The sequence below is a fragment of the Notolepis coatsorum genome (assembly GCF_963971535.1).
Source record: "Notolepis coatsorum genome assembly, chromosome: 19".
Lineage (NCBI taxonomy): Eukaryota > Metazoa > Chordata > Actinopteri > Aulopiformes > Paralepididae > Notolepis > Notolepis coatsorum.
In genome coordinates, this window is record NC_140183.1 from 70711426 (window position 1) to 70724862 (window position 13437).

Consider the following 13437-nt stretch of genomic DNA (forward strand, 5'->3'; position numbering starts at 1 on the left):
TGTTGGGAAGGAGATGAGTGTGTGGCACCATCCCTGCTTATATAGGTAAGCGGATGGGGGTGTGGCCAGATGAATGCGGGCATTAAAGGTACATTTGTGAAATTATTCAGTGTATATATGCTGAAGCGAGATATATGCATGAAACGCTGAGCGTTCACTAAGTGTTAACAGAACTTGGTTATAGTCATAACCTAACGATAACTGTAATGGAAAAATAGTCATTATTATATAATAACTCAACATAACCTATGTAAGAATAGAATTAAACACATTCATTAACCCGGGGATGGTAATGCAATACCTGACACAACCTGTTATCATATATTGTTTCAATAAAGATATCGGTCGAAAACCACCGTGAGCCTTGGCCCTAACATGAGATAACTGTAATGGAAAAAATTGTCATTATTATATAATAACTCAACATAACCTATGTAAGAATAGAATTAAACACATTCATTAACCCGGGGATGGTAATGCAATACCTGACACAACCTGTTATCATATATTGTTTCAATAAAGATATCGGTCGAAAACCACCGTGAGCCTTGGCCCTAACATGAGATAACTGTAATGGAAAAAATAGTCATTATTATATAATAACTCAACATAACCTTTGTAAGAATAGAATTAAACACATTCATTAACCCGGGGATGGTAATAAACAATACCTGACACAACCTGTTATCATATATTGTTTATATATATATTCAACCGATCTTCTCCTACCGGAGCCCAACGCTCAAAACAGCCTGGATATAAAAATAAAAGCATACAAGAAGTTAGTTAAGGACCCGATCACCGTTGAATTGTGCGAACCGATGACACTTAAACAGCAACAACAACCAAAGTGCGTAAATATTAACGGGTCTCAAATGTATCAGCGCAGACGTTAGACGCAGCCCGCTAGCTAGCCCGAGGCTAGCGCGTAAGCTAGTGATGAATCCGGATAGCACGTTAGTCTATTATTTACATTGTTCAGCTAGCTCGTTAGCTTCCAAAGAGGCGATACACAAGTACGACCATGAGGTCAGCTTTAGCAAGTAACAGAAGTCATTGGGAAGCCCCGCTAGTTGGATGGGCAGTGGGCAGTTAGCATGTCTGGGCATGACAGCAAGTGTTTGTGAATAGCCGGCCCTAACAATGTATTCAGGCCCACATCGCCACGTCACTCACCCGATATAGTTATCAAGCTACATTCTCGGGTATCCCCTCGAGATATTCCTTCGCTTTATCCAACGACCAAAATGAACGCAGACCATCGACCTTATCCAACACAGATAATTTCGCGGGAGCAAATAGCGTGGGCCTCAGGCCTAGTTTCCATAGCCTGGACAAGACGACTTTGTATTCGCCTCTCTGTGCTTGAACCTCCGGTGTAAAGTCTTCGAAAATGGCCACTTTGTGATCGCCAAGCCTCAGATTACCCCTTCTGGCACGAGCCGACCGCATGATGAGTTCCCTCTGCTGAAGCCTGTTCAGCTTGACGATGATGGGCCTCGGCTCTTTGTTCACACCAGGAGTGGACCTGCCCGCTCTGTAGGCCGACTCACAGACAGGAGGGGAGGAGAGGACGTCATTTCCCAGTATTTTTTGCAGCAAATCCGGCATGGTCTCAGAGAGACGGCCTTCCCCGCTGCCCTCCGGTACTCCAACAATCCTGATGTTGTAGCGTCTCTCCCGGGACTGTATTTCCTCAATTACCGACTGTAGTTTGGTAACTTCAGCCTGCCTAGCCAGCAGGGAGGACTCGAGATCCACCATCTTCTCGCCCTGTAATGATACCTCCGTCGTTAGCGCAGCTAGCTCGATAGCATTAGCAGAGGAGACAGCGTGCAGCGACTCCATCTTGTCTATCAGCGGGACGAGCGCCAGCCTTATTTCCTCCGATATCTCTCGATGAAGGTTGACACAAAAATCCGCCAGCACTTTCTTTTGTGCTTCAGCGGAGCGTGTCTCAGACTCTGCATGTAGCTTGGTCATGACCAAGAGCACAGCTTCGCTTATCTCACCGACACCGGGCGATGGTGCGGCCAGGCCCGGTGGTGGTTTGCTGGTTGGGGCGCTCATGGATCTGGTTTCCACCACCGACATTGCAGAAAGTCAAAAAAAAGTCGACGACAGTATTTGAAACACGACAACTTAGCAAGCAGACAAAAAACAAATAAAAATTAAATAAAGACTAATGGGGAGAAACGTATATTCTGCACGGTAGAAGGGAGCTCATGTGAAACACGTCTACTCCATGATCGCTCAGCTCCGCCCCTCGCTTACATGGTTTCATATTATTTATTCAGCTTAGGCGAAACATGCAGCCATGTAGCAGCCTTGCTCTTCAAGGTGGAGGCCGCCATCCGCCTCGGCTACACCAGGACCGTGGGCACAGATGAATCCTGCCAATGGAATCAGTGCTTCACAAAGTCGGTCCAGCCAGCAAGGATCTGTGATGTTGCCTTTTACAAGGATTCCTGTAAGCAACAGGCGGCCAGCAGCACAAGCACTCCAGTCTACTGCTTGTGTAAAACAACAACAGAATCAGAGAGCATGGTTGGCTGTGACACCTGTGATGACTGGTTCCATCCCAGGTTTCTAAACCTCAAAAGGCTACCGAAAAGCAAGACGTGGTATTGCCCGGAGTGCAGAAAAAAGAAAAATAGTTCTAACCCTAACTAACCTTACTGTGGTGGGTAGGCGGGGTGGGGTAACTGTACATTGGATTATCCACAAAACCTTACTTGAAGGTCCCAAGAAGAGGGTCTTGTGTATTATTGGGTTAGGACATTTACTGTACATTGGAGGGGGTTGGGTTTGGACATTTACAGGGGCCAGTTTCGAATTGCAGTCTCCCGTAGGTGCTCTTTGAGAGTGGTTTTGAAAGTGGATTCACATTCCTTTACAGCTGTTTGAATTTGTAATGTACATGGGTACCTTAGTCGTGTAGTGTATCTTGTAGACCAGGCCCATTGCAAGTTGCTGTACTCTGTCGTCTACTCTAAGCCATCCTAGGTTGTCAAAGTGGGCAGGGGTGAGGTGGGTTCTAGGAGTAAGGTCAAGCAGTAGTCTGACTAGTTTGTTTTGTGATGTTTGTAATTTTGTTTTTAGCGCTTTTGAAGTTTTGTTCATAAAATTTTTCTGAATCAAGAAATTCTATTTCTTTATTTAAAGTGTAACTAATTGTCAGAAATTGGTTTTATAAAAAAAAATTGGTAAATAAAAACAGCATTTAAGTTAATTGTATCCTTAAATGTCCTTTTAAAATGAATTGTGCTTAGGAGAAAGTACTTGAAAGTCCTTGAATTTCATTTTGCAATGTGTGGGAATAATATCTTATCCTTCAAGATTAGATAAAGATTGAATGAATGAACTTGGTTTGTCTCTATCAAGCAAAAGATTCAGTCTGTTGGCATAGAATGAGGCATCCACGTGCTGATGCAACCTTGCGACCGTGGTAGCAATGTGTGACAAATATAAGCAAAGCAAGTTGAACATTTATGTTGGCTTTGTGTTGATATGACTCAGCCCGTTATGAAAAGGCGATTTCATATTGTAATACAATGGGTTTATTTTTTTAAACAGCCATGTAACACATAGTTATATAATTTCTATAGGCTATGGAATAAGTAGACATACTTATGAAAAACCTATCTTTTTGTTTGCCTATATAAAAAGGGACATAAATAACATCTGATAACTGAAATACATCGGATAATTGAAAATTTTTAGCTTTTCACTGCAAACCACATTAGTAATAGAATTCATCACAAAAATCAAGACTATTTAAAAGTAAATACATGTAGGCCTATGATCATTTTGTCAAAATTCACCGTCTGCAAATTGCAATGTGTATTTGCATTCTGCATAGTTCTACAGGCTTGATACCATTAAAAAGGTACAACGTATACTATTGACCACGGTTGTGGCAATACCATACCTAACCTATATAATACAAAACTCAATACATCCAAAAGATCAAACGTGGAGGAAACAACACTCCTTATGTGATAAAAAAGATGCCAGAGATTTGACACTATAATCATAGAATGTACCAGCGCCTGCCCTGTATATCATGACATCATCATAATATGCTTTAAAGGGACGGCCCCCCATTCATAAGCCTCTCCGATTCGTCACAAACCAGAGGTTTGTTTCAGTTGAAATAAAACACTTACAATGGTGCTTTTTTGTTGTTGTTGTTGTTGTTGAGATATTGGAAGCATTTGTTGGCATCATGCTAAGCATGCTAATGGGAGTTAAAAACATGCCATGCTTATTTTTCACTTCCAGGATATCAACAAGCAATGAATTATGCTGGCTGTAAGTGCTTTCTGGATGGACTGGAATTAATTGCAGTTTGTCAGATGAGCTTTTAAAAAAGGTAGACCATCTCTTCTTAAGAGAGTGAAAAGGGAACATTGAAATCATTCAGTGGTTTGCGTTCGTCATGGTAGCGACGGTTTGAAGCGGTCAGTTGAAATGATCTATCGTCTCTTCCACTCGTTCCGTTTCTTTTATTTCTTATTTGAAAGGTTTGAAATAAAATATGAAACCCACGCCAGGCGTTCCTCATCTAACCCCGCACTCAAATTAAACGGTTGTATCCATCACTTAGTTGAAAATATGGATTTATTGCATAACAGCAGAAAACAATTATGTTTGGCTTTGGGTGCAGATCGGAGTAATATAAATTATTTGGGTCAATGCATCGAGACATATTGTAGCGCGTTGGCTTTTTCAAAGATACTGTTTTCAAAGAGGTTAAGACACTGGACCAGCAAGTTCTTTTCTTTTTCTCTCCATTTGACGACACCAGTTTCATAATTCTATGAAATTCACACCATGATTTTGCATCATGTGAAGGACCAGCATTCCCGTATTGAAAGCCATGAACTTGGCATGTCAGCAAAAAGGCATATCAAACAATGACACAACTCTATTAATAGACATTCCACTCCAGGAGTATATTCCGAGGTTATGCGTAAAGGCTCTTTTAAATGTGTGCAATGCATGTATGTTCACATACAGTAGTGAGCGCATGCGCGCACACACACACACACACACACACACACACACACACACACACGTCCAGGGGAACTGTTGTAACTGAAGGCACCAGGATCTAAAATGTATTTACAATGTATTTACATTGCAATCGATATTTACAATAGAAAAAAATCAAGTCAAATCAAATGGTGACAATTCTGCAAGTCAATATCCGGTGGGTATAACATAATGATTAATTTAGTTCAAATGGGGCTTTGGTGAATTATTAATCCATAGTTGAGTCAATATCTTTTTGATGTACAAATTAGTGTGATACTTGGCAGATTAAATCCTTATAAAAGGGCAGATTAAATGACAAATTAAGCAACTTCTCAACAACAACAACAACTATGATACATGTTCAATCTCTCTCCCCAGTCACTTTCTTTGGTGGGAAAAGTAGCTGTGTTAGCAATCCCTCAGACATCCACAAGGTAGCGCCGTCCGCCTTGAACTAGAGCTTGTAGGAGGAGGCGGCCTTGGGTGAGGAGGCACCGCCGGCCTCGATGTGCTTCAGATGGCAGGAGTGACAGAGGAGGTGGCCGTTCAGAGGGTAGCAGCGATGGCCCTCCTCATCGTTCAGCTCCATCTTACAGTCCTGCGGTAAACACAGACACAGAGGATTAGAGACACTCACCCACAGGGAGAACTCCAGTGATATAAGAGGAGGGGATCAATGGGCCTCATTCACCAAGCGATATAAGAACAGATTTCACTTTATTTTGTTCTCAGCTAGCATTTTTTCTTATTTTGTTCTTACCTGGGATTCGGCAATTTTTTCTTATTTTTGCTTTTCTCTTAGGCAAGACCACATTCTAACTCTTACCCAAATAAGAAACTCTTACTCAGATGAGAAAAATTAAGTAAAATAAAATAAAGCCTACCATTGGTCAATTGCCCCAAAATACGACTTTAAAAACCCAGAACTTTTCAATAATAATAATTATTATCATTATAACTTATTGCGTGCGTTCTGCTTCTGAAATTGAACTGTTAGAACAGTTAGATGCTCTGGCCACCCAGGCCGTATGCATAGAACGCATATTTAGAGATCGTCTAGATCTATTTGCAGAGCCAGATGAGTGGCTGCTTAACCGTTTCAGATTGCCAACATGTGATTTACTACTGAGCAGTCTGAGAGCTGCTCTGGATTAAGATAGTTTCCAGTCGCTGAACAGCAACAAAAACAACAACAACAAGACCAGTTGAGATCTATAGACGGTTTCACTGGAATTCTGTTGCTAGGGAAGAGTTTGGGACCCAAGTGTGGTTCCCGCAAGGAAACAATAAAAGAAGGAAGGATCATCACGTCACTGTGTATTGTATTGTTGCCAAGTGTGGGAACTTTCAGTTCAGCGGACATTGAGTTTGAATGGGATAATTTAAACAGGTTATTACCTCGGATGTCAGAATCATCTGCAATTTGTTGCATTGTTAACTAGCTAACGTTTGATATATCGGTTGATATATATTTCCTCAGATAGCTGGTATATTTAGAATTTGAATACAGGCTTCAATAGAACTAGCACCAACTTCTGGCACCAAGCAGAGCATAGTATTCTGACGTCATGATATAGTTTCCTTGGGTTCATGTCAACTATTGCATTAGCAAACATCGCAACAGGAAATAAACGTGTGTTCTTTTATAATGTTATTGTTTGGAATAATGGATTTGTCAAAAATAAGTACATTTTCAAAAATTATATTATATTTGTGCTGAGGTTTGTTGGTACAGAACATAACGAACGCCGGTGAATTCCGTAGTCGTCACCTCGGAGCGGCTAGCTTGACAGGAAACTAAAGCGTGGCAAGGACACTCGCCACTCCTCGCCTCATGAATTGTTAAGACACTTTCTACGAGAGCGACCGCTCAGAAAGCCTCTCCTGTCCTCGCGACTCAACGCTCTTTGTTTTCCTCAAGCCGTAAGCATTCCAGCTGTCAATCTGCCCTCCAGCGAGACAAGAGAGGCTCTCAAGTAAAATCATTAGACAGCGATGATGAGACACCTCCCTCCCTCCCTCTCCTCACCGGCGACACACGCACACACACACACACTTCCTTGGTGTGTGTCCTGTAAGTAGAGATCTTGAGAAGAAGGGGGGTGCAGAGTTTATGGATCAATGAATATGACATTTACATTTTTTTTTATTATTATTCTCACTCGAGAAGAGATAAAATATAGCTTTTCTTTTTTAATTGTTTTTCTTTTTTCCCTTCGTACCCACCTCACAGTGATAGCAGTCCACGTGGTAGTCTTTATCCATGGATACGACTCGGATGGTTTCATCTGAGCCCTGACAGAAGAAACACGGCAGACGTTAAAGTCGAGCTCACTGGGGGGGAAAAACGCACACATTTTTCAGTTCTCACGCCGGACAAAAACCTCAGATGAGCGATGACATATCAAATACAATGTAATGTCCAACTTGACCCAATAAAAACTATGTAGGGGAGACCGGGGCACAGTGGATCAGTGGCTATTTATAGAAACTTGTACACAGGAATGCCTTGATGATCTCATCAGTGTGTGCCTCTGGTTAATCCATAATATGAAAATGTGTTTAATTTCCAGGCAACACACTTTTGTGAAGAATTGAAAGGTAATCCCCGTTTTGTACCATCAAATGTAAAATTTCGGGTTTCTTAAGTGATTCACTGTGCCCCGGTAAAAGGAGGTTGCTTTGTTTGTTGACTAATGGCAATATTAACTCCTCAATTTAACTATTTTTTATTCCAAATATAACTATATATATATTATATCAATCTGTGCCATACTATTGCATGCTTTATCTGGTTTCAGAAAAATTATGTATAATATCTGGACTGATTCACAGTGCCCCAGGTAGCGATCCACTGTACCCCGTTACTGGGGCACAGTGGATCAAATATATTTTTACATTCAACCCCATCTCAGCATCTCATATTTGGCAGTTGGCAGGATATGATAGACATGATTTATAGAGAACATATTCTACTATCAATTCCACAGTAGACCAGAACCATGCTGTCATCAAGCCAGGAAAAATGCTGAAATATAAGATTTCTGATCCACTGTGCCCCGGTCTCCCCTACACGTTATGATAAATATAATATATAATTGTATGACAAAAACGAGAACTCACTATATTCTCACTATAAAAAGGGTCATTTTGCGGATTTTTTTACCCGAATCCTATCGTTCTGTTGTGAGGACGATATAATTATGTGTGGAGGGTGATAATAATGTGTATCTCGAAAGCCCGGTTGCATCACCCCCCCCCACACGCTGGAACAGGTTGATAATTGGTATGTCCAATTATCACATGTCACACGCCTCGGAATCCCTCTCTCCTTTCCCCTCTCCCGCCTCTTTCCTCCCTCCCTCCCTCTCTCTCCCTCTACCCCCCACTCTCTGCCCCCTATCTCTCCCTCTCCCCCCTCTCTCTCTCTCTCCCTCTCCCCCCTTCTCTCTCCCTCTCCCCCTCTCTCACAGGTGGAATGCTAGCAGGTGTGTGAGATTGGGTTGATGGCTTCAGATCTGGGTTGATGAGCTTGTGCAGGGTGTGACCTACCTCCCTCGCTCTACAGCAGCCGTGTAGACCCGAGTAATTCCAATTACACTGAAACCTATTATTTTCTGTCAAATCTCATTAGTTCCTTAATAAATACTTTTGTTTAACGTTTAGCGTGGTCTCTCTCCGCTTTTGTCGCAATGCCACGACCCAGACAAATGTAACACACGGAATGATGGCATTCAGAAAAAATTTAAAAGGCTAAATGCCCCTTTAAAACACCAGACATATAATCTTCAACAAACTCTTAACCTCTAACCCAAATACGCCACCAGCCTGTCGGGGAAGGACCTGACCCATCTCAAACCCTGCCCCCTTTTCTTGATCCTCCAATCACGTCGTTGGATCAAGAAAAGAGGGTCGGGGGGTTTGAGAGGGGTCAGTTCCGCTGGACTTCCTCGTAACGACTACACAGGTGGAAGATAAACCAACCGACTGACCCCCCCGACCCCACCACCACCACGACACCACCCTCCTGTCTGCTTTACTACTTACTGAAGGGGGACAGGAGGGGGGCATTCCAGTGAAGTCAACTCTAATTTAAGAGGTTTCCAGCCTTGCCTTGCATTTGGATCGTGCGCCCATAACGACAACACCATCAACTAACCCCCCCCCCCCCAACAGTGTCCCAGACCGGTTAGTGGTGCCTCACTTTATCATGACCTGCACTTGAACTTTGTGGGGGAAGGGGGGGGGTCTAGTGGGAAATATCAAAGAGTCACAGGACAGTTTATTTCGCTGGCCCCAGAGTGAGTAGATATATCCAGAGGCGGACGTCTTCCCGACTGCGTGCTAAAAGCTCCAGGTGGTTTTGAAGCTCAGTAGGTTGGGGGTGAAAAATCCTCGGGGGAGACTCGCGGCTAACGGAGCCGACGGATGAAAGCCCGGGCCAATGCCAAAGACCCCTGTCGTCCTACTCTCGCTACGTCCAAGCGGTTACTTATTAAAAAAGGGATACGTGATCGCGCGGCACGCACTAGATCACCTCCACTCCGTCCCTCAGAGGCCCGGCCTTGACACACTGTAGAGAGAGATACACGCGATACACTGCTGACAGACCCTCTCGCTTCAGATCTGCCCTTCTACTCGTGTTCACCCACGGCTTGTTTATCAATCTTTACCCCCCCCCCCCCCCCCCCACAGGGTCGAACCGCAGCTCGTCGTCACATTCTTTACTGTAAGGTACAAATTAAGGCTGAGACGATATGCCATTTGGAAGAATCGATACCAAATTTTCGATAAATATTGATATTTTATTAGAAGAAAAAAAAAAAGTATGATTATTTTGCAGCAATTCTTTGTTGTTGCCGCCATCTTTAGTGTTACAGATTTCCCCATTCAAAACTACCACAGTGATCCTTCTCATGTTATAGTCGGTGGTCTCTGGATGTGATGGAGGAGTGCACTGCATGTTGAATGCACAGTGCAGAGTTGCAATTCAACTGAATTTACATGAAATGGGGATGTTTTAACTAAAATATGCCACAAGACCTAGTATTTTAGTATAGTATAAAGTATATAAAAAAAAGAAAACGCAGTTATCGATAAGTGGTCTCAGCCTTAGTAGAAATTAACACGTCTCAAATCTGATTATTTCACGAAGCCAAAAAAGGCCCATGTGTACTTTTATGAAAGCCGTTACGTTTTTTTTTCATTTTTTTTTGCAGGAAATACAAGGCATGTCTTCCACCTTACTTGTCGATTAAGAGAAAATGTGTGTGAACGTCCCTTCGATCCAGTGGTTGCTGGGCCGACAAGTCTCGTGTGAATAAAAGAACAAGAGCCTGTGCTCGTTTGGCTGAAACACACCTTGAGTCGAGATGGAGACAAACTGTTGTCCGTAAATCAGTTCTAAGCAAGTTTTCTTTCTCTTTTTCTTTCATTCGCCCTCAAGCTTAAAAAAGGGACACTTCACCGAAAACAATTTGATACATTTTTTAATCTCAAACAGTTTCGCACACGTTCATTTTGTCGGGGGAGTTATTGAGATTTAATGGAATTTGATGATGCCCTCCAGCCCTTTGCGTTACGTTAATTACAGCTCAGTGAAATCACGTTAGATGAAAATAAAATATAGCAACAGCGATCGAGAGACAGATTGCTATTTTCCTTCCTACAGGGGATTGTCGTTTTTCATCTCCGGTCCTTTCATGGAGCTGCAATTAACACAACACAACAAGTACACAGCCGACACAGCAGGAGGCCAGTCAAACTCGTTAAACTCTCAATCACCGTGGAAACTAAATGAACGTGTGTAAATCTTGCGAGATGTGTGAGATTATGTGCAACATAAATCAACAAAAAGTGACTTTTTCCTCCACCAGGGTTTTATACGCTCTACTCTCTAGTTCTAGTCTTGTGTAAAAGACAAGCGGGGCGCTTGTAGGAGAGATAACATGACATACCAGAGGTTGGCACGTGTGCATGTGTGTGTGTTAGACTAGAGAACTGTCCACAGGACTTTGAACTGCCACACGCCGCCTCTATGTAGTGAGACCGGCGCTTAAGCTGCCTGCTCTACCGAAAGCAGTAGGGCTGCCTCCTCTCATTCAACGAAGCCACTAATCAAACGGTCGTTAAGGTCTTAGTCCGTTAACACTTTCTTGAGTTGATCGGTCTTGTATTTTTTTAAATAGGATAATAATAAGTGCATCGCTGGAATCTTATGATAATGTGCACAAATATGCTTTGATATTTGAACAGGATGATGACAAAACTTCAAAATAAATAAATAATTTAAAAAGGTCATTATAGACCATAGTCACACATTGTTCAATAATTTAAAAAAGTCATTATAGACCATAGTCACACATTGTTCATTTTTGCTCTTATGTCATGCTCAGGTTGGGATTCCTTTACACCAGAGAACATTTTAGTAGCTCCGAACAAACGCCTACTGCAGGTTGATGTGGGCTTACCTCTGAAGGTAGGATTGGCTGGTTACAGGCTGCACATTTAGGGGCCAGGACTCTGAGAGAGAGAGAGAGAGAGAGAGAGAGAGAGAGAGAGAGAGAGAGAGAGAGAGAGAGAGAGATCATTTCTGAATGAGGCTCGATTGTAGATCCAGTGTAAACGTTACCGTTCACGTCTGATTTCTCTCTCTCCTCACCAGATAATTCAACTAAACATTTTCTTCTTCCCCCTTTCTCTCTCCACCATCATTATCAGTATGCGAGTGTGTGTGCGTGTATTTCAGTATTTATTTATTAATTTGCAGGGTCATGCACATTAATCACCATTCCTGTAGATGAGCCCATTTTAGCCAGGCAGCTAATTGTGTGCGTGTGTGAGAGAGAGAGAGAGAGAGAGAGAGAGAGAGAGAGAGAGAGAGAGAGAGAGAGAGAGAAATAAAAGAGAGAGACAGAGAGAGAGAGAGAGGTGGAGAAATAAAAGAGAGAGAGAGAGAGAGAGAGAGAGAGGTGGAGAAATAAGAGAGAGAGAGAGAGAGAGAGAGAGAGAGAGAGAGAGAGAGAGAGAGAGAGAGAGAGAGAGAGAGAGAGGGATTCTGATTCTGCTAAGAGAGAGAGAGAGAGGTGAGGAGATGCCAGGTTTGCAGATGTGCTGGCTCTTCCTCACACACGTGACACCCCCCCCCCCCTTAAAGAATAGAAAAACAAAACGTGAAATGAATTCATTCTTTCCCCTCACATCCGTCTACAGATGGCTGGCACCTGGATGTCTGAGGCTATAACAAAGAGCCTCTCAGAGTAGAGGGGCATGACTGGGGCTGACTGAGAAACAAATATATACAGTGTACACACACACACACGCACGCACAAACAGTTTCTGCAATTCAAATCAGAAACAAATTGCATATGTGAGCAACTAGATGTGAGTCATTAGCGCTGTACTTGGGCTAAACATACATGTCCTCAGAATACAGAGTGTTGAGGTATTAGAGTGTTACTGCTGGGAGGTATTAGAGTGTTACTACTGGGAGATATTAGAGTGTTACTACTGGGAGGTATTAGAGTGTTACTACTGGGAGATATTAGAGTGTTACTACTGGGAGGTATTAGAGTATTACTACTGGGAGGTATTAGAGTGTTACTACTGGGAGGTATTAGAGTATTACTACTGGGAGGTATTAGAGTGTTACTACTGGGAGGTATTAGAGTGTTACTACTGGGAGATATTAGAGTGTTACTACTGGGAGGTATTAGAGTGTTACTACTGGGAGGTATTAGAGTGTTACTACTGGGAGGTATTAGAGTGTTACTACTGGGAGATATTAGAGTGTTACTACTGGGAGGTATTAGAGTGTTACTACTGGGAGATATTAGAGTGTTACTACTGGGAGGTATTAGAGTATTACTACTGGGAGATATTAGTGTTACAACTGGGAGGTATTAGAGTGTTACTACTGGGAGGTATTAGAGTGTTACTACTGGGAGATATTAGAGTGTTACTACTGAGAGATATTAGAGTGTTACTACTGGGAGATATTAGAGTGTTACTACTGGGAGATATTAGAGTGTTACTACTGGGAGATATTAGAGTGTTACTACTCGGAGATATTAGAGTATTACTACTGGGAGGTATTAGAGTGTTACTACTGGGAGGTATTAGAGTGTTACTACTGGGAGATATTAGAGTGTTACTACTGGGAGATATTAGAGTGTTACTACTGGGAGATATTAGAGTGTTACTACTGGGAGATATTAGAGTGTTACTACTGGGAGATATTAGAGTGTTACTACTGGGAGGTATTAGAGTGTTACTACTGGGAGATATTAGAGTGTTACAACTGGGAGATATTAGAGTGTTACAACTGGGAGATATTAGAGTGTTACTACTGGGAGGTATTAGAGTGTTACTACTGGGAGATATTAGAGTGTTACTACT

General features: G+C 42.4%; 1 protein-coding gene across 2 annotated transcripts in view; it reads right to left on the minus strand.

Moving 5' to 3' along the window:
- Positions 1–3558: 3558 nt before the first annotated feature.
- The window catches only part of limd1a (LIM domains containing 1a), a 90181-nt gene continuing 80302 nt past the window's right edge, over positions 3559–13437 (minus strand). For both annotated transcript variants that reach the window (XM_084337032.1, XM_084337031.1), the window contains 3 exons: positions 11511–11562; positions 7267–7335; positions 3559–5638 (listed from right to left, as the gene is read on the minus strand). In XM_084337032.1, coding sequence (XP_084193158.1) covers positions 5495–5638; positions 7267–7335; positions 11511–11562 — 265 coding nt within the window. In that variant the 3' untranslated portion in view covers positions 3559–5494. The remainder of the gene's footprint in view (positions 5639–7266; positions 7336–11510; positions 11563–13437) is intronic.